Source organism: Rhinatrema bivittatum, chromosome 6 (assembly GCF_901001135.1).
Source record: "Rhinatrema bivittatum chromosome 6, aRhiBiv1.1, whole genome shotgun sequence".
In the NCBI taxonomy this organism is placed as follows: domain Eukaryota; kingdom Metazoa; phylum Chordata; class Amphibia; order Gymnophiona; family Rhinatrematidae; genus Rhinatrema; species Rhinatrema bivittatum.
The window spans coordinates 115,824,852-115,845,842 of record NC_042620.1 but is presented as its reverse complement, the minus strand read 5'-3'; the positions used below and the strand labels follow the sequence as shown (position 1 = coordinate 115,845,842).

At 44.0% G+C, this 20,991-nt stretch overlaps 1 protein-coding gene across 1 annotated transcript in view; it reads left to right on the top strand.

Moving 5' to 3' along the window:
* The window catches only part of CHRNA1 (cholinergic receptor nicotinic alpha 1 subunit), a 69,965-nt gene extending 60,831 nt beyond the window's left edge, over positions 1–9,134 (top strand). The window contains exons 8-9 of the mRNA XM_029605825.1: positions 4,038–4,277; positions 7,760–9,134. Of these exons, the coding sequence (XP_029461685.1) occupies positions 4,038–4,277; positions 7,760–7,888 (369 nt within the window). The 3' untranslated portion in view covers positions 7,889–9,134. The remainder of the gene's footprint in view (positions 1–4,037; positions 4,278–7,759) is intronic.
* The last annotated feature ends 11,857 nt before the right edge of the window (positions 9,135–20,991 follow it).

Below are 20,991 nucleotides of genomic sequence, written 5' to 3'. Positions count from 1 at the left end.
AGATGTACGGCTAAATCGCTCCATCCCCGATTTGCCCAGTACACGCCTACTTTCTGTGCATATAACTTTTAATCAAATAAGGGACTTATACGGCTAAGCGTCAGTCGCTGAATGTAGGTGCATATTCAGCAGCTGCTACTTAGCCACCTAAGTCCCACATCCAGCTAAATAGCACTGAAATAATGTTTTCTCTATAACAGCGGCTCTAAAGGGATGTGATTTCTTTTTATTGTCGCCAATATTTGGAAGTGGTCTGATACCGTATAGCAGGTGTTGGCATCCTCTTGCGTTAACTTGATGATTCCAGGGTTACTCTGGACTAATTTTGTTAAGAACATAAGAAAATAAGAAATTGCCATGCTGGGTCAGTCCAAGGGTCCATCAAGCCCAGCATCCTGTTTCCAACAGAGGCCAAACCAGGCCGCAACAACCTGGCAATTACCCAAACACTAAGAAGATCCCATGCTACTGATGCAATTAATAGAAGTGGCTATTCCCTAAGTAAACTTGATTAATAGCCGTTAATGGACTTCTCCTCCAAAAACTTATCCAAACCTTTTTTGAACCCAGCTATACTAACTGCACTAACCACATTCTCTGGCAACAAATTCCAGAGCTTTATTGTGCGTAGAGTGAAAAAGAATTTTCTCCAATTAGTTTTAAATGTGCTACTTGCTAACTTCATGGAATGCCCCCTAGTCCTTCTATTATTCGAAAGTGTAAATAACTTGAGTCACATCTACTCGTTCAAGACCTCTCATGATCTTAAAGACCTCTATCATATCCCCCCTCAGCCATCTCTTCTCCAAGCTGAACAGCCCCAACCTCTTCAGCCTTTCCTCATAGGGGAGCTGTTCCATCCCCTTTATCATTTTGGTTGCCCTTCTCTGTACCTTCTCCATCGTAACTATGAATGATTTTAATGATAGGTTACAAATTTTAACTAATAGATCAGAAATTTCATTTTTTAGTTCCTTCAGTACCCTAGGATGCATACCATCCAGTCCAGGTGATTTTCTACTCTTTAGTTTGTCAATCTGGCCTACTACATCTTCCACATTCACAGTGATTTTGTTCAGTTCGTCTGAATCATCACCCTTGAAAACCATCTCCAGAACTCATTAGTAAACACGGAAGCAAAGAATTCATTTAGTTTTTCTGCATGGCCTTATCTTCCCTAAGAGTCCCTTTAACCCCTCGGTCATCTAATGGTCCAACCGACTCCCTCACAGGCTTCTTGCTTCGGCTATATTTTTAAAAGTTTTTATTATGAGTTTTTGCCTCTGTGGCCAACTTCATTTCAAATTCTCTCTTCGCCTGTCTTATCAATGTTTTACACTTAACTTGACAATGCTTATGTTTTATCCTATTTTCTTCAGATGGATCCTTCTTCCAATTTTTGAAGGATGTTTTCTTGACTAAAATAGCCTCTTTCACCTCACCTTTTAACCATGACTGTAATCATTTTGCCTTCCTTCCACCTTTCTTAATGTGTGGAATACATATGGACTGCGCCTCTAGGATTGTGTTTTTAAACAATGTCCATGCCTGTTGAACACTTTTAACCTTTGCAGCTGCACCTTTCAGTTTTTTTCTATTTTCCTCATTTTTTCAAAGTTTCCCTTTTGAAAGTTTAGTGTTAGAGCTGCAGATTTACTTATTGTCCCCCTTCCAGTTATTAGTTTAAATTTGATCATGTTATGATCACTGTTGCCAAGTGGCCCCACCACCGTTACCTCTCTCACCAAATCCTGCGTTCCACTAAGAATTAAATCTAAAATAGCTCCCTCTCTTGTTGGTTCCTGAACCAAATGCTCCATGAAGCAGTCATTTATTAAATCCAGGAACTTTATGTCTCTAGCAAGTCCTGATGTTACATTTACCCAGTCAATATTGGGGTAATTGAAATCTCCCATTATTATTGCACTGCCAAATTGGTTAGCTTCCCTGATTTCTCTTAGCATTTCATCATCTGTCTGACCATTTTGTCCAGGTGGACGGTAGTATACTCCTATAACTATACTCTTACCCAACACACATACTGTAACTATACTCTTACCCAACACACATACTTGTGCTACAGTATGTAGTAGGGATGTGAATCGTGTGCCCAATCGTTTTAATGATCTGGATCGGCTGGGGGGAGAAAAAAATCAGATCGGCATGATTTTTTTTTTTTTTTAATCGTTTTTCTGAATAGTGCGCACTAACGCGAGTTAGTGCGCACTATCAAAAATTGTTACTTAATGGTTTAAAAGTAACATTTGAGGAAATGTTCATTAGCTAGAGGTGCACAATAAGCTGCGCATGGTTGGTGCTGTCCCCCGTGGCCATTTTGCTACCAGATATAGCACGCACTAGCCAGAAAGAGAAAAAAAGTGCCAGCAGGCTGCAGCAGTGACAGTGCCAGCAGTAGCCACTAGCTAGTAGCCAGTCTAGCCTCAGCCTGCTCTTTAAATTTAACCACTGTAAATATAATAAATTAATAATAAAGTTTTTTGTTTAGTTTTTCTATAGTATGTTAATGTTTTGAAGCTCAGGTTGCAAGTCTCTTTATTAAATGTTTTGTTTCACTAAAGTAGAATATAGAGAAGTACTTAATTTCATGTTATGTAAAGTTTCTTTAGTTTAATACACAAAGTTCTTCATTTTATTTTATTCTACTCTAGTGAAAAAAAAGAAGTTTAATTTAACACAGGAACTGCAAACTTGAGCACAGTGAATGGGAGGGGAGAAGAGGGATGTGAAGGGGGAGACAGCCCCTGAATTCAGCAGCTCTGATTTTCTGAAGAGATCTGTCCTTCAGAGACCAGGGAGTGGGACTGCTTGGCCCTTCATCTCCCCCTTTCCCTTCCCTTTGTCAAGCTCCAACCGTTTCCATTTCCCATTCCCCATATATTAAACCATCACCTCAGTGGGAACCTTGGTAACATCAATAAATAAGAGGGCAGCCAATAGGAATACATATTCATTCCTAACTGACCTTAACTGACCTGAAAAGTGTCAAATTGTATCATTTTCTGTTAGTGCGCACTAACAATGGGTAGTGCGCACTAACCCGATTAACGATTTTTTTACGATAAATCGGTGGAATTTCTATTGTATCGCACTCTTTAATGATTAATGACGATATTAAAAATATCAGACGATAATTTAAATCATTAAAAAACGATTCACATCCCTAGTATGTAGTGCTATTGCTATTTTATTATACCTTGACACTTTATTTTTCAACAACTGAAACAGTAGTGGTTAGTACTAATTTTCTGTCTGAAATTTCCTGGAGTGAAGAGAGCTCCTGTTTTGAGTCTGGGAATAAAGGGAAAGCTCATTTGACATATCATTTGACTCTCATTTTGCAGCTGAGTGAGGTTTGTGAGTCACTTCCTTCATTTAGAAGTGAATTTGAAAAGCCGGGAGTGTGCCAGAATCGTGAGCTGTGAGCGCATGTAGGACATGTGAGTGTCCACCTGATTTTAAAAGCCGCCACATGCACACACAAGTCCTGATACACGAATATTTCACTTAGGGCAAAAAAGGGGCGAGATGTGGGCAGGGCATGGGCATTCCAGACTGGGGCCAAGAGATGTGCGTGTGCCCAGGTCTAGTGCCGCATAATTTTACTTCTGCTATGGAGAAGAAGGGAGGAAGACTCAGAACCAATGTCAGGAAGTATTTCTTCATGAAGAGGAAGGTGTTTGAGGGGTCTGGAGGACCTAGATTTAGACTGGGCAAACTGGTGGATGAACTGGTGAAACTGATCATGGCATGGATGTGCACCTATTATAAAATTTTCCCACTTGAGCGACTCAAACCCAAATTTACGTGGCTGTGCATGCCCACTTGCAAAATTATGTGCATACATATGTTCACCGGGGCTATTTTATAATATGCGTACATATCTGCACGCATGTTATAAAATTGCCGTGTCTTTGGGCGCATGCCGACTCACATGTGTACATGTGTGCCCGCGTAAAAGTTATCAACTTATTGTCTAGAAAAATGTGGTGACAAATATATTTCTTGATTTATTTTAGGTTTTCATTGACACCATCCCAAATCTTATGTTTTTCTCCACAATGAAAAGACCATCCAGAAATAAACAAGGAAAACGTATTTTCACTGAAGACACAGATATATCTGATATTTCTGGAAAACCAGGGCCTGCTGCTGTGACCTATCAGTCACCGCTTACCAAGAATCCTGATGTAAAAAGTGCTATAGAAGGTGTCAAATACATTGCAGAAACCATGAAATCTGACCAGGAATCCAACCATGTAAGACTGTGTTTCTTTCTACACTCAATCATTTCGGAGCACTAACTAATAACAACATAGCCAGCCAATTGTCAGCTGTGATGAAACATACAGCACAGGTTTCCTAGAGGAATGTAGCTCTTCCATGACTCTTGATTTTGTTCTTGATGTTCAACTGATGGGGACAAGGGCAGCTCAGTTGGAGAGGAGACATTCTTGGCAGAAAATCATTTTTTCTTAAATGTTATTTTACTTGTAAAATTATAAGAACATAAGAACATAAGAAAATGCCATACTGGGTCAGACCAAGGGTCCATCAAGCCCAGCATTCTGTTTCCAACAGTGGCCAATCCAGGCCATAAGAACCTGGCAAGTACCCAAAAACTAAGTCTATTCCATGTAACCATTGCTAATGGCAGTGGCTATTCTCTAAGGGGCGAATTTTCAGAGCCCTGCTCGCCTAAATCCGCCCAAAACCGGGCAGATTTAGGCGAGCAGGGACCTGTGCGCCGGTGAGCCTATTTTACATAGGCCTACCGGCGCGCGCAGAGCCCCGGGACTCGCGTAAGTCCCGGGGTTCTCCGAGGGGGGCGTGTCGGGGGCGGGCCCGGTTGTCGCGGTGTTTCGGGGGCGTGTCGGCAGCATTTTGGGGGCGGGTACGGGGGCGTGGCTACGGCCCGGGGCGGTCCGGGGGCATGGCCGTGCCCTCCGTACCCGCCCCCAGGTCGCGGCCCGGCGCGCAGGAGGCCCGCTGGCGGGCGGGGATTTACGTCTCCCTCCGGGAGGCGTAAATCCCCGGAGAAAGGTAAGGGGGGGGTGTAGACAGGGCCGGGCGGGTGGGTTAGATAGAGGAAGGAAGGGGAAGATGAGGGGAGGGCGTTAGAGGATTCCCTCCAAGGCCGCTCCGATTTCGGAGCGGCCTTGGAGGGAACGGGGGTAGGCAGTGCGGCTCGGCGCGCGCCGGCTATACAGAATTCATAGCCTTGCGCGCGCCGATCCAGGATTTTAGTGGATATGCGCGGCTCCGCGCGTATCTACTAAAATCCCGCGTACTTTTGTTTGCGCCTGGAGCGCCAACGCGCCTTGTTTGAAAATCTACCCCTAAGTGAACTTAATAGCAGGTAATGGACTTCTCCTCCAAGAACTTATCCAATCCTTTTTTAAACACAGCTATACTAACTGCACTAACCACATTCTCTGGCAACAAATTCCAGAGTTTAATTGTGCGTTGAGTAAAAAAGAACTTTCTCCGATTAGTTTTAAATGTGCCCCATGCTAACTTCATGGAGTGCCCCCTAGTCTTTCTACTATCCGAAAGAGTAAATAACCGATTCACATCTACCCATTCTAGACCTCTCTTCTAGAAAATGCAGAACTTTTAACTCTAGCCATGTTCACCTAACGGACATTGCATTTTTCATTTATTTAATGGTGTGATGAGTGACATAGCAGAAGGACTGTTGGGAAATGTTTGTCTTTTGGCCAATGATATCAAAATTTGCAACAGGTTAGCCAGCCAGGAAGGTGTGGAAAACGAAAGGGATTCAGCGAAGCTCAAGGAATGGTCTAGGGTCTTGCAGTTAACATTAAAGGCTAAAAAATGCAGAATTATGCATTTAGGATGAAAATAAACCAAGAACATAAGAAAATGCCATACTGGGTCAGACCAAGGGTCCATCAAGCCCAGCATCCTGTTTCCAACAGTGGCCAATCCAGGCCATAAGAACCTGGCAAGTACCCAAAAATTAAGTCTATTCCATGTAACCATTGCTAATGGCAGTGGCTATTCTCTAAGTGAACTTAATAGCAGGTAATGGACTTCTCCTCCAAGAACTTATCCAATCCTTTTTTAAACACAGCTATACTAACTGCACGAACCACATTCTCTGGTAACAAATTCCAGAGTTTAATTGTGCGTTGAGTGAAAAAGAACTTTCTCCGATTAGTTTTAAATGTGCCCCATGCTAACTTCATGGAGTGCCCCCTAGTCTTTCTACTATCCGAAAGAGTAAATAACCGATTCACATCTACCCGTTCTAGACCTCTCATGATTTTAAACACCTCTATCATATCCCCCTTCAGTCGTCTCTTCTCCAAGCTGAAAAGTCCTAACCTCTTTAGTCTTTCCTCATAGGGGAGTTGTTCCATTCCCCTTATCATTTTGGTAGCCCTTCTCTGTACGTTCTCCATCGCAATTATATCTTTTTTGAGGAAGAGGTACTGTATTATATTGGGGGTGAAATTCATCTAAGCATGAAAGAGGAGCTGCGAGATCTGGGGGTGATCATATCTGATTATCTTAAAGAATCCAAATAGGAGGATAAGGCAATGGCAAAAGATAGAAAAATTCTTGGCTGCATAGGGAGAGGAATAGTCAATAGCAAAAGGGAGGTGATATTGCCCCTGTATAAATCCCTGGTGGACCTCATTTGGAATACTGTGTACAATTCCGAAGACTGCTTCTTCAAAAGGATATAAACTGATTGGATTTGGTCCAGAGAGTGGCTACTAAAATGATCACTGGCCTTCATTCTAAAACATATGGGGACAGCCTTAAAGATCTTAACCGCCTAGAGCAGGGGTGGGCAATTCCAGTCCTCGAGGGCCACAAACCTGTCGAGGTTTTAGGATATCCTAATGAATATGCATCACATAGATTTGCATACAACTGAGGCAGAGTGCATGCAAATCTCTCTCATGCATATTCATTAGGGATATCCTGAAAACCAGACTGGTTTGTGGCCCTCGAGGACTGGAACTGCCCACCCTTGGCCTAGAGAAAAGGCGAGATAGGGGAGATATGATAGAGACATTTCAATAAGTCCAACGTTTCCATGCACATGAGGCAGGCTTCTTTCAAATGAGGGGTTATGGAATTAGGGCAAAAGGGGGCAGATTCAGGAGTAATCTAAAGAATTATTTATTTCTTTTCAGATAGGGTAGTGCAGGGCTTCCCAAACCTGTCCTGGGGACCCCACAGCCAGTCGGGTTTTCAGGATATCCACAATGAATATACATGAGATACATTTGCATGCCATGGAGACTCCGTATATGCAAATTTATCTCATATATATTCATTGTTGATAGCCTGAAAACCTGATTGGCTGTGGGGTCCCCAGGACAGGTTTGGGAAGCCATGGGGTAATAGATGCATGGAACAGCCTCCCCCTTGGAGGTAAGTTTGTTGAGTTCTCTGTAAACCGACGAGATGTTCCCAACGTGCGTTGGTATATAAATGCCTTTAAATAAATAAATAAGAAAGCACGGGATAAACACAGAGGATCTCTGAGAGAGTGGTAGGGATTTTAAAGTTAAACAGTTGACTTGGATGAGCAGACTAGATAAGCTATATGGTCTTTTTCTGCTATCATATTTCTATTTATTTTTATTTAAAAAAAAAAATCTTATATACCATTTCTGTTTCAGTGGGATTTGCAATTTTATAAACTCCCAAACCATTTGGGAATACAAAAGTAGTAATCCTGTCTATTCCTTTGTCACAGGCTGCTGAAGAATGGAAGTTTGTGGCAATGGTACTGGATCACATTCTTCTTGGAGTCTTTATGATGGTTTGTATTATTGGAACACTAGCCGTGTTTGCTGGCCGTCTTATTGAATTAAATCAGCAATGATGAGCCTCGAAGCAAAGTCAGTATTCTGCCCACTGGACAAGTGGCATTCTCTCACCAGACATTTGGTATTGATTTACAATAGGCATAGTTACCTAAAGGATATGTATCAAAAGGTAAATAAATTAAACACTGTGTGTCAAGAGTTTCTTAACAGAAATCAATTTGTCATCTAGTGATGAGGAAGGCTATCTATGGCATGGACAAGCATATCCCAAAGTCAGATACCAATGGAAAAAAACACCTTGCAGGCATCATTTTCCCTGTTTGTTATTACCATTCCATCCCCATACAGGAGAAGAAAAGGAAGATTTGTCACTTTCCATAACACAGATTCCCCTTCTTATGGTTCTCTTCAGACTGAAGGAACTAGAATAAAATTCTTGGCTTCCTTTTAGGCTAAGAGCCGAGTGCAGGATCTGAGGATGCTCCCTTCAGGGTCTTTTGGCTGAGTGTGAGAACCCTATACAATATGGGGGTTTAATGTCCTGTCATCCAACCCCATTTGGGGCTATCATAATGTAACAACCATGACAGAGCAGGGGAGATAAATCTCCTGCAAAAAAAAAAAAAAAAATCTGTCATATCTAGTTATTCGAATTCAAGCTGGTTATTTGGTAGTATGCTGTTTGAAGTCACCAGAGTCGAGGGAGCTGCTGTTGGTTCGTAGTGTGCACATTTGGTGCTGTTTTTCTATTGATAGTTCTTGAATTCCTAGAACCTCGGCTTGGCTTGGCTGTTTGCAGCACAGACTTCAGGACTTCTTGTCTGGCAAAATCCTGCTTGTGTATCGAGTGGACATCAGCTGTGTATTATGTAAAAGGGAAAGGTTTTTAAGTTCCAACTTGTCAGGCACTAAAGGGGTTAATGTGAAATATTCTGTGAGGCTGTGTGCTATATGACCTGGATGCTAAGGAAGTGATCTGCTGTACAGCAGTATGTGAGGGAAGTCAAACTATCAGGACCCTAAGAGTACCAGAGAACTCAGAGCAAGATCTGTTATACCTATGGGATTTGTCTTACTATTAGCTTAGGAAGGTATGTTTAAGAAGAAGGCTATTTTTAGCCGACTAGTTATTACATTTGGTGAGTATATTCTGTGTATATTGTTAATTTTTTGGTTGTGTTAGTGATGAGATGGGTTGCGTGATTGGGGAAGGGGGTTACGATTTTAAGACTCCTGTACCACACTTTGACATTTGTATGGATGTGAAGCTTGTAATCATGTTTAAATAAATAATTAATTAATAAACTTGCTGCCTGCTTACTGGTGTTGGTATCTCTGGCTCCTTATCCCCAATTTAACTGGTGTGCTTAAATGCAAGACGATTTGTATCTGTCTGTGTATGGAGTATGGAGAGGTGGCAGTCTTGCATAGTTACGCAAGGTGAATGGGTTAAATGCAACCACAGATCAATGTTAAACACCATAAACAGCCTGAAATGTAGATTAAAACAGAACACAGACCTGGGCTTTGTGCAGCCATCACTTTATCTTAAACTGGTTGTTGTGAATCAATTGTCTGCATTATTTTTTTCCAAGGATAAAACTAAGCCAACAGTTGGAATGGAATAGACTTAATGAAATACACAACCTTCCCAAATCTATGTTTTGCTCACTAGTAGCATATTACCACTACCTCTAAATTGTCTGACATTCTTCAGAGTCTAAAATCATAAACTTCGGGAGAGGAGAAGGGAATCTGAATAATTGTTGGTTCTTTAGTCCATATTATAAGAAGAAAATTATAAAATGACCCAACTCAAATTACATTAGGTCTGTAACACCAGCATCCTGCGCTGTGTAGCAGCTTCCTCTAGTGGTTAAACAGGAGTTCTGCAGCTGTTATAGTGTGAAGTAAAACAGCAAATTTCACATCATCTGTCTCACTGCTGGGAAGGAAAGTTTTTAGAGCAATTTAGCAAGGGAAATAATTAGTTAGAACGTCCTGAGTGAAAATTATCCCTCTCACAGCAGCTAAAATTGTGTGCAGGCTTTCTCAATGCACGTACTTTTAGCCAGATTAAAAAGAGGTGTTCCAAGGGAGGGATAGGAGGGACGAATGGTAAATTTAGGTCAAGGTAGTAAACAGTGCAAATGTACAAGGGCTGTTTTACCCTTGGTTTACTGACAGCAGAAACAACTGGTGTGAATATACACAGGCATTTTGGAACATTATGGGCAATTTTCAAAGGGAATCTACCCAGGTAGCGTCCTTTTGAATATTAGTTAAAAGTTATGTACCAAAGTGTCCCCATACATTGAGAAAATGTGGGTTACTCAATACTGTCTCCACAGTGCATGTCCCTTATAGCTCAAACCCAAACTGTAAGATCTTTGGGACAGTCCTCTACAGTCCTGTGCAAATTGAAGGTGCTATATACTTAGTTAATAAATAGCATTATACCTGTATGGTTATATCCTTTGAAGTATCAAAACGTTACAAGGACACAAATGAGCTTTTTGTATATACAGGATCACCCAAAGAAGTATTTCAATGTAGCCCACAACAAGTTATAAATATATATGTAAAGGGGTGCCCCTTTTAGCCCTAACAAATGTCCCTGCCCATACAAACAATGCAGTCTGTGGCTTCAGTTGGTCTGAGTACCCTCAGTGTGACAGAGGTCTCACCAGACCCTGCCTGTTGGTGATGCCAAGTTAGTGCCAGTGTTTTGAGGAGAAGCACCCCCCCCCCCCCAGTGAGAGGGGTGAGGTAGAGATGTAAAAACCCTTGGTCTCATGTGAGTAAGAAGACTGAGCAGGGGATCGAATAGGATGCTAAGCTCCGGAGTCTTAGCGGTGTCTAGACCCATCTCCTACAGAGGAGCTCCTTAGGGCCTGTCTCCCCAGAGAGAATCCCAAATGATTAGAGTGGAGGAGAATACCAGGATGGAAGTGCCTGGGAGTTCAGAAGATGGGCCACTGTTCTAGGAGGTGCCAGGGGAAAGGGCATCCTGCCTGGGAAAGTCACCAGAGGCTGAGATCGATTCATCTCCCATCATCTGAGACTCCAAATCTGAGCGAGAAAGAGGAAAGGATTGTAGAGAAAAGGATTACAGCTAAGCAAGCAGGTACTGGGAGGGTCCAGGGTGGAAGAGGATTCCTTTCCCAAATTGCTGACCTGTTTGTGTGAGAAGGTTGAAAGAGACTATGATTTATTTGTTCTATTTTTTTGTGCTGTGGATTATGTTGCAGTATTAATGCACTGCTCTAAGGGGTAGATCTTAAGATATGAGCGCACTACCCGGCGTGCACACATGTACGCCCGATTTTATAACTTGCGCGCGCAGGCAAGTTATAAAATCGGGGGTTGGCGCGTGCAAGGGGGTGCACAATTGTGCACCGAGCCGCGCTGCCTTCCCCCGTTCCCTACCCTCCATCCCCACATTCCCTTCTCTTCCCCTACCTCCCCCGCCCTTTCCCCCCTACCTTTTTCTTCTTTTTGTTTTAAAACTTACTTCAGCCCTGGGGCTGAAGTAAGTTGTGGGCGCCGGCCAACTGCCGGCGTGTGATCTCCGACACAGCGGCCGTGCAGAGGCCTCTGGCCCCACCCCCGCACCGCCCCTTTATGCAAGCCCCAGGACTTACACGCGTCCCGGGGCTTTATGCGCGGCGCAGGCCTTTTTAAAATAGGCCCGGCGCGCGTAACCTTTTGAAAATCCAGCCCTCAGTGTACCTTTTGGACTTTGTGTTTTGCCCCCAATCTTGTCAGAAAAGATTTTATTTTGAACAACAGTTTGGAGTGTGATTATTGTGTGACTGGACTGGTGCTACAAAGTACCTTCTTCCTTCTTCCTTTTGACACTTAAGGCACTGTGCATTTGGACAAAGTTGCCAGGCATGTGCTTGCTTTCAGGAAACATAGAACCTCGGGAAAAATTTGAACTATGTTTCTCTCAATCCTCATTAGTAGTAAGAGACCTAATTCTAGAATAAAAAATGTTCATATTGCTGTGAGATAAGATTCACGTCTATTTCCCGCTTCCAATCACATGGCACATTTATATACTCAGGTGACAGGTCCCTTTGAACAAGAAATTTATACCAAAAAGACTGTGTGATGTGTGGGATTGTAAACAATGTAAGAGTATATGTAGCCAGGAGGAGACTGCCTATTCCCCCTCCCCTTCCCTCTCTAAGGGAAATTGGGTGTGCTACGGAAACATAACACTTAAACCTTATGGGGTAGATTTTTAAAAAATGCGCGATCGCGTACTTTTGTTCGCGCACCAGGCGCAAACAAAAGTATGCTGGATTTTATAAGATACGCGCGTAGCTGCGCGTATCTTATAAAATCCTGGATCGGCGCGCGCAAGGCTGCCGATTTTGGGCAGCCGGCGCGCGCCGAGCCGCGCAGCCTGCCTCCGTTCCCTCCGAGGCCGCTCCGAAATCGGAGCGGCCTCGGAGGGAACTTTCTTTTGCCCTCCCCTCACCTTCCCCTCCCTTCCCCTACCTAACCCACCCCCCCGGCCCTATCTAAACCCCCCCCTACCTTTATCCGTGGATTTACGCCTCCCGGAGGGAGACGTAAATCCACGCGTGCCAGCAGGCTGCTGGCGCGCCGAGACTCGACCCGGGGGCGGTTCCAGAGGGTGCGGCCACGCCCCTGGAACGCCCCGGGCCGAAACCACGCCCCCGGGCCCGCCCCCAAAACGCCGTGTCCCGCCCCCACAACGCCACGTCGATCGGCCCCGCCCCCGACACGCCCCCCCGAAAAACCCAGGGACTTACGCAAGTCCCGGGGCTCTGCGCGCGCCTGCGGCCTATGGAAAATAGGCGCGCCGGCGCGCAAGGCCCTGCTTGCATAAATCCGGGCGGATTTACGCGAGCAGGGCTTTTAAAATCCGCCCCTATATGAGATCTGAAAAGTCTAAGAAAGGACACCTGTTTGTCTCAGAATCAGAATGCTTTATTTTCAGATATTTCAGGCTTAGCAGTTAGAATAAGATAAACACATGCCTCTAACACAGCGCAGGTTTATACAGAGTAAAGCTCTGCATCGTTAGTAAACTTTGCATATCAGAGACCTTGACTTGCTTTGGGTATATTAATTAATAAACATAACATCTGAGGTAAAAAAGACAAAAAAAATTGAAAAAGAAAAAAAGCAGCGCTGAAACTGGGAAGAGATGATGAATTTGAAAAGAATAAAAGGTCTGAGGGACCCGCCCCTCCCCCGACGTCATCGCTCACGGAACTGATCCGTTAAAAGCACCAAGCCAGCAGGTGCCGCACGACAAAGGGGCATTCCCCTTTGTGCACCCCATTGTGCATCCCCTAGTTTTAAATATTCCCCTTGTTATCTTTTATCCATTGTTAACAATTTCTTCTTTATAATTGTTTTACATTTCTGACAAAGGTAATGTATGCTTTTTAGTATAATTTGTTGATTGTTCTATGTAACGCTCACAGGCGAAGTTATGTTTTATTGTAAACCGGTGTGATTTGTATTTTATACAGGAATGTCGGTATATAAAAGTTAAAAATAAAATAAATAAATAAACTAACTAACCCTCGTGACCATAGAAGATTACCATCAGTTCTCACCCTTATAGATGTGCAGTTTGCAGATCCATGGGAGACACTGTGGCTCACAGAGGATGTCCCTGGAGTGGCAGCACACGGTGAAGTCTCTGTTGTCTCAGTCGTGGTGGGGAGACCTCAGGCAGGCTGAAGCAGGTCTGCAGGATGTAGAGAGGGGTAGGCAGCAATGGCTCAGGCATCATCTTCAGGTGTTAATGAGTCTCTTTCCATTGGCTGCTGCCTTTTCTCTCTCTTCCCTACTGCTTTTAATAGCCCAGACAAGCACATGTAAACAGTTCATACATCGTCAAGCAAACAGGATGGACAGGGTCATGTCTTCATTTCAGAGTGCTGGCCTCCCTTTCCCATGGGGAGCGTCTTTGCTGCTGCTGCATGGCAACCCGGACCAGGGTCAGATCTTGGTCCTGGAACCTCTTGAACCGCGAGCTTTGCCGTGATATCAACCCTTTTCTATGAGCCCCCTGTCTAATGAGCTGTTTTTTCACCTCTGGGAAGATTTGAGTTGGTTTCATCTCTATGGCCCATCCCTGTCCTGGGCTTAGCTCATGGAAAGAAGTTATAGCCCTTAAGTAAATAGGCAGATCAGATAAGCTAGGCACATACTGTTATTCTGCTCAAAAGTTCCTCATCTTGTTTTTCTGTTGAATCATACATATCAGTGACCCTTATATGAAGTTGGTGTCCCTCTTCTGGAGTAGGTATTCATTTTTTGTTGCATACAGTAGTAAAATGTCTGATATCTCCTACAAGGTCCTCAGGGTCAAAAAGATCCCAAAGCAACTCCCTGTTTTTATGCCCAAGCTCCTGAGCATCTAGAGACTGCACATGGGGCCGGATTTTAAAAGGGTTACGTGCATAAGGTACGCGCGTAATCCTTTTAAAACCCCCCTGCGCATGCGGAGCCTATTTTGCATAGGCTCGGCGGCACGTGCAAGCCCCGGGACGCTCATAAGTCCAGGGGCTTGCAAAAAGGGGCGGTCGGGGGCGTGGCCAGGGGGCGTGGTTTCAGATCGGGGGCATATTCGGGGGTGTGTGGGCGGTCCAGGGGCGTGGCCAAGTGCCCCAGCACAGCGGCCTGTGTTGGGGCCTGCCGCGCCGGCGCGCGTAAGTTACTACTGCAGGGAGGCAGTAGTAACTTTTCAGATAAAGGTAAGGGGGGTCTAGATAGGGCCGGGAGGGTGGGTTAGGTAGGGGAATGGAGGGGAAGGTGCGGGGGGGGGGGGGGGGTGGAGGGATCGGGCAGCGCACGCAGGGCTCGGCACGCGCAAGTTGCACAAATGTGCACCCCCTTGCGCGTGCCGACCCCGGATTTTATAAGATACGCGCGTATCTTATAAAATCCAGCGTACTTTTGTTCGCTTTAAAGTTTTTATCTCTGTATAGGTACTTAGGGGATCTTCATAACCGCATGGAATCCATGGGCCTAGCGTATCTTTCCAGACAGCTGCATGGTCTTATATTTCTGGTATGCCAATTTCAGAATTGGATACTCTACTAAATCATTTCTACTTTAAAGTAAGTAGTCAATTTGAGAGCGCGTACCATGCGCTCTCGAGGTGTGGGTATAGTCCCTTTCCATAGCGTATAAAACTTGACAGGCATCAAGCAAACAAAGGCTATTACACAAGTAGGAAATTCCTTTAGATTTCTGAGAACTTGTTCATGCCTGTGGGGAGGAACACTTTAGACTGGAATTATGCACACAGTTAAAGTCTCCCCCCATCACCAGAGGACTATGTATATGGGATGCTAAAAGTGTAACTATCTTGGTGAAAACATTTTTATCATACACGCTGGGTGCATATATGTTACATAGTGTTATTGGCCGTCCATAAAGAAGGTCAGAAACTAAAAAAAATAGTCCCTCCGGATTTTCCTCCACTCTGGTGGCCTGAAAAAAAGATGTCTTCCCTACCAAAATAGCAACACCCACCTTCCTAGTGCCAGACTCAGAGGAGAAGACCGCCCCCACTCACTATCTGCACAGCTTTAGGTGTTTTACCTTGTCCAAATGGATTTCTTGTAATATAGCAACATGGGTATTAATTTGTAGTAATGCCTGTAGGACTTTAAATCTCTTAATTACCAATACAGTTCTCAAGATGTTCCAAATGACATACCTAACGTCTTGACTTATCCTCAAGTAAGGCTTAACAGAATGTCAAAAGTCAAAATCCTACATATGTGCCCAACCCAGATCTCGCAGCCTAGATCCAGGCTCATAACTCTCAGTATATGTAATATAGTCGCCTTAAAGGTGAAATTTAAAAGGCCAGCATGCACCAAAATCGTGAGATATGCGAATATGTCGGGCCAGGATGCACCAAGCAGATTTTAAAAGCCACCCGGAGAAGCACATCTCCTGCTGCGCACAAATAGAAAGTTCCAAAAAAGAGGCAGGGTGTGGGCATGGTCTGGGCGGGGCATGAATGTTCCTGGATTTCAACTTCAATTTTCAGCATAAATACTTATGCGCACAGGTGGACACCTGAGTCCTATGCCATATAACTTTAATTCTGCTATCGAGGATGTGTAAGTAATAAAATAAAGATAAATAGATAGATCGGTGGGGTTTTAAAGGTCGAGACTAACGTGAGAATGGAGGCTATTAAACTAGGGGGGTTTGGAAGTCCTATCCCTTACCTGGGCAAAATGGGAATGAACTGGGAAAACTGGTAATGGCGTCAGCATGCGTGTCTATTAGAATCCCCCCACTTATGTGGTAGAAATGGCATTTGCACATGTATGCCAGCAGTCAGGCTATTTTATAACATGCACGCATATAAGCACATATATTATAACAGTGCTTCTCAACCAATGTGTCGCCAAGCACCAGCTGGTGTGTTGTGGCTCCCGGTGTCCCACAGCCCCAGTTATACTTCCCTTTACCTTTTTCCTCCCCCGTGGGCCAATGGGAAACCTCCTCCATTCTTCCTGTCCCTGCAGGCCAATTGGAAGCCTCCTCCATTCTTCCTGTCCCCGCAGGCCAATCGGAAGTCTCCTCCCTTCTTCCTGCCAGTGGGAGGAGGAAGTCTCTGATTGGCCGGTGGGGCAGGAAGATGGGGGGAATCTCATAGCTCAGGGGTGGGGTGGTTTGAGGGGGGCTGGGAGGAGTGACAGTGCCCAGGCCTGTGGCAGCGCAGAAGCTCGATCCTCTGCCCGCCACAGGCTGGAAGTGCTGAAATTAAACACAGCAGCGAGCCACAAAGAAAAAAGGCCAGTCGCACCAGGAACCGCAATAGAGTAGGGATTCCCCAAAGCGGCAGTGAGTCACAAGCACGAAGAGGCCGGTTGCTCCGGGGATTCCCCCCCCCTCCTGGATGCAACAGTGAGCGCGGCAGAACCGTGTTTAAAGTAAACGGGGCACTCAGCTATGCTGATTACAGATGGGGCAATTGCAGCTCCCAGCAGCCGTAAAAGCAGGCAGTTGGGAGGTCGTGGGAGCCTAGGGATATCCCGACAGCCAGAAGAAAGGCTTGAGTGCTGTGGCATATTTTTCTAAAATAAATGTTTGCTGCTTCAGTGCGGCTGAGAAGGCAGTGGCAGCCCTGGGGAATCTGCCACTGCGAAATTAAAGGGGAACACAGCATTGGGGCTTTAAGCAAAGTGTGTGTGAGAGACAGAGACTGGGCAGGGAGGTGACTGGGGTGTGTGTGAGAGACAGAGTCTGGGCAGGGAGGTGACTGGGGTGTGTGTGAGAGATAGAGACTGGGCAGGGAGGTGACTGGGATGTGTGTGAGAGACAAAGACTGGGCAGGGAGGTGACTGGGGTGTGTGTGAGAGACAGAGACTGGGCAGGGAGGTGACTGGGGTGTGTGTGAGAGACAGAGACTGGGCAGAGAGGCGACTGGGGTGTGTGTGAGAGACAGAGTCTGGGCAGGGAGGTGACTGGGGTGTGTGTGAGAGACAGAGTCTGGGCAGGGAGGTGACTGGGGTGTGTGTGAGAGACAGAGTCTGAGCAGGGAAGTGACTGGGATGTATGTGAGAGACAGACTGGGCAGGGAGGTGACTGGGATGTGTGTGAGAGACAAAGACTGGGCAGGGAGGTGACTGGGGTGTGTGTGAGAGACAAAGACTGGGCAGGGAGGTGACTGGGGTGTGTGTGAGAGACAAAGACTGGGCACGGAGGTGACTGGGGTGTGTGTGTGAGACAGACTAGTTGTAGGGTTTAATTGGGGGGTGGGTGTGACTTGTGGGCCCTAAAGAAGAGGACTGTGAGGATACAGCTTCAGCAGCCGCTGCTGCTCCTGGCATGTGCTTTCAAGGGAAAGGAGTAGGAGAGTTGCTGGAGAGGGTAAGTAAAGGTGGCATTTTAAGTTTATTTTTCTTGATTGACTGCCATTTTAATTATTGAGTATTATGTGATGTGTCTGCTGTTTTGAAATATTTTATTGATATTGGACAATTTTTAATAATTTTTATGAGTTTTAATTGTTTGACATTATTCTGTTCATCGGCTGTTTTGAAAATTTATTAATATAGTTGTACAGTTATTTTTTTGTGGGGATCTATAGCAGCTTGGCTTGTTCTGTTTTCCTAATAGGAAGTGTATTAGTATTTAGGACCTGATTTAATATTTGTAGAGTTGCCTTTTCATAGATAGGGTTGTTATGTGTTCCATAATGCAGGTGTAATTTTGTGCGGATTAGTTTCTGTGCATTATTGCAGATCCTGGGACTGTGTTAGGTGCTATATTTCTCTTTCCATTTCTCCAGGTTCGCACTGCATGCAGAGTGGCTTTTTTTGGTTTTCCATTCCAGTTTGTCTCCATATTTATAATGTGTGGTCTTTCTGTACTTGGTGAAGGTAGGTTCTGTGTGTGTGCCCGAGGAGAGGTATTTTACTAGCATGTAGGCAATTGTATCAATCTTAGGATATGCATTAGTGGTAAATTGTTGCCTTTTCATAAGGAGGGCTATTAGGCCTGGTAGTAAAGGGAGTTTGTTTTGCTTTTACTGAGATGTCATCAGAACCAGAATATCTTTTTTTTTGCATGGTGAGTTCTATGGGTAATGCTCTAGTTCTGCTCTGCATCCATTGTTAGGGGTCAAGGGGGTTCCCGTGGATGCAGAGTATATGTTTACATATAGTCCCGTGACAGTCATATGTTCAGTGTGTCACGCATGTGAGAACCATCTGTCAGGTGTGTCCTGGCCGAAAAAAGGTTGAGTACCACTTTATTATAAAAAGGCCATGTCCCTGGATGGGTCAACGAATGCACGCACATGTGCACCCATGCATCTGTTTAAAAGTTACTGTCACTCTGTATAGTACGGTATGTTATAAGAACATAAGATATGCCATACTCGGTGAGGCCAAGGGTCCATCAAGTCCGGTATCCTGTTTCTAACAGTTCCCAATCCAAGTCACAAGTTCCTGGCAAATACCTAAACATTACATAGATCCCATGCTACTAATGCCAGCAACAAGTAGTGGCTATGCCCTACTGACTAACAGCAGTTTATGGACTTCTCTTCCAGGAATTTATCCAAACCTTTTTTTAAATCCAGCTACACTAACTGTCATAATCACATCCTCTGGCAATAAATTCCAGAGTTTAATTGTGCATTGAGTGAAAAAAAAAATTCTCTGATTTGGTTTAAATGTGCTACTTGCTAACTTCATGGAGTGCCCTCTAGTCCTTGAATTATCTGAAAGACTAAATAACCATTTCACATTTATCCATTGAAGTCATTTCATGATTTTGTAGACTTCTATCATATCTCCCCCTCCCCCCCCCACCTCAGTTGTCTCTTCTCCAAGCTGAATAGCCCTAACCTCTTTAGCCTTCCTTATAGGGGAGCCATTCCAGGCCCTTTATCATTTTGGTCTCCCTTCTCTATACTTTCTCCAGTGTAACTATATCTTTTTTGAGATGCGGCGACCAGAATTGTACAAAGTATTCAAGGTGCAGTCTCACCATGCAGTGATACAGAGGCATTATGGCAACCTCCATTTTATTTGCAATTCCCTTCCTAATAATTCCTAGCATTTTGTTTGCTTTTTTGACCACCACAGCACACTGAGCTGACAATTTCAATGTAATATCAACTATGAAGCCCAGATATTTTTCCTGGGTGGCAACTCCCAATATGGAACCTAATATCATGTAACTACAGCATGGATTATTTTTCGCTATATGCATCACCTTGCACTTCTCCACATTATATTTCATCTGCCATATAGATGCCAAATCTTCCAGTCCCGCAAGGTCCTCCTGCAATTTATCTCAATCTGCTTGTGATTTAACAACTCTGAATAATTTTGTGCCATCTGCAAACCTGATCACCTCATTCATCATACCCCTTTCCAGATCATTTATAAATATATTAAAAAGCATCAGTGCAAGTATAGATCCCTGAGGCACTCCACTGTTTACCTTTACCCACTTTGAAAACAGACCATTTAATCCTACTCTGTTTCCTTTCTTTTAACCGGTTTGAAATCCACAAAAGGACATTACCTGCCAACACCATGACTTTTTAGTTTTCTTAGAAGCTTCTCAAAAGGAAATTTGTCAAAAGCCTTCTGAAAATCCAAATATACTACACCTACTGGTTCTCATTTATCCACATGTTTATTCACCCTTCCAAAAAAGTAGCAGATTTGTGAAGCAAGACTTCCCTTGAGTAAATCCATGCTGGTTGTCTCCCATTAAATCATGTCTATCTATATATTCTCTGATTTTATTCTTTATAATAGTTTCCACAATTTTTCCTGGCACTAATTCAGGCTTACCAGTTTATAGTTTTCCGGATTACTTCTAGAGCCCTTTATAAATATCAGGGTTACATTGGCCACCTTGCAGTCTTCAGGTACAATGGATGATTTTAATGAATGGTTACAAATTACTTGTAATAAGTCTGAAATGTCATTTTTTAATTCTTTCAGAACCCTGGGGTATACACCATCTGGTCCAGGTGATTTGCTATTCTTCAGTTTGTCAACTTGGCCTACTACTTATTTCAGGTTCACCGTGATTTGGTTCAGTTCATCTGAATTGTCACCCTTGAAAACTGTTTCTGGAATGGGTATCTCCCCAACATCCTCATCAATAAACACCAAAACTAATTTAGTCTTTCTGTGTTGGCCATATCTTCTCTAAGTACCCCTTTAACCCATCTATCATCTAAAGGTCCAACTGACTCACTCGCAGGCTTCCTGCTTCAGATATATTTTAAAAAGATTATATTATGAGTTTTTGCTTCTATGGCCAACTTCTTTTCAAATTCTCTCTTAGCCTGTCTTATCAGTGTTTTACATTTCACTTGCCAATACTTATGCTTTTTCCTATTTTCTTCAGATGGATCCTTCTTCCAATTTTTGAAGGAAAATCTTTTGGCTAAAATAGCATCTTTCACCTCATCTTTTAACTATACCAGCAATTGTTTGGCCTTCCTTCCACCTTTCTTAATATGTGGAATACATCTGGACTGTGCTTTCTCTCTCTCTTTCTCTCTCATATGTAGGTGGAATGCAAGCTATTGCATGGCCTAACCCTTCCCCCCTGGGAGACATCCTGCAGTGCACCACCTGGAGAGTAGACCCTTGCTACAGGA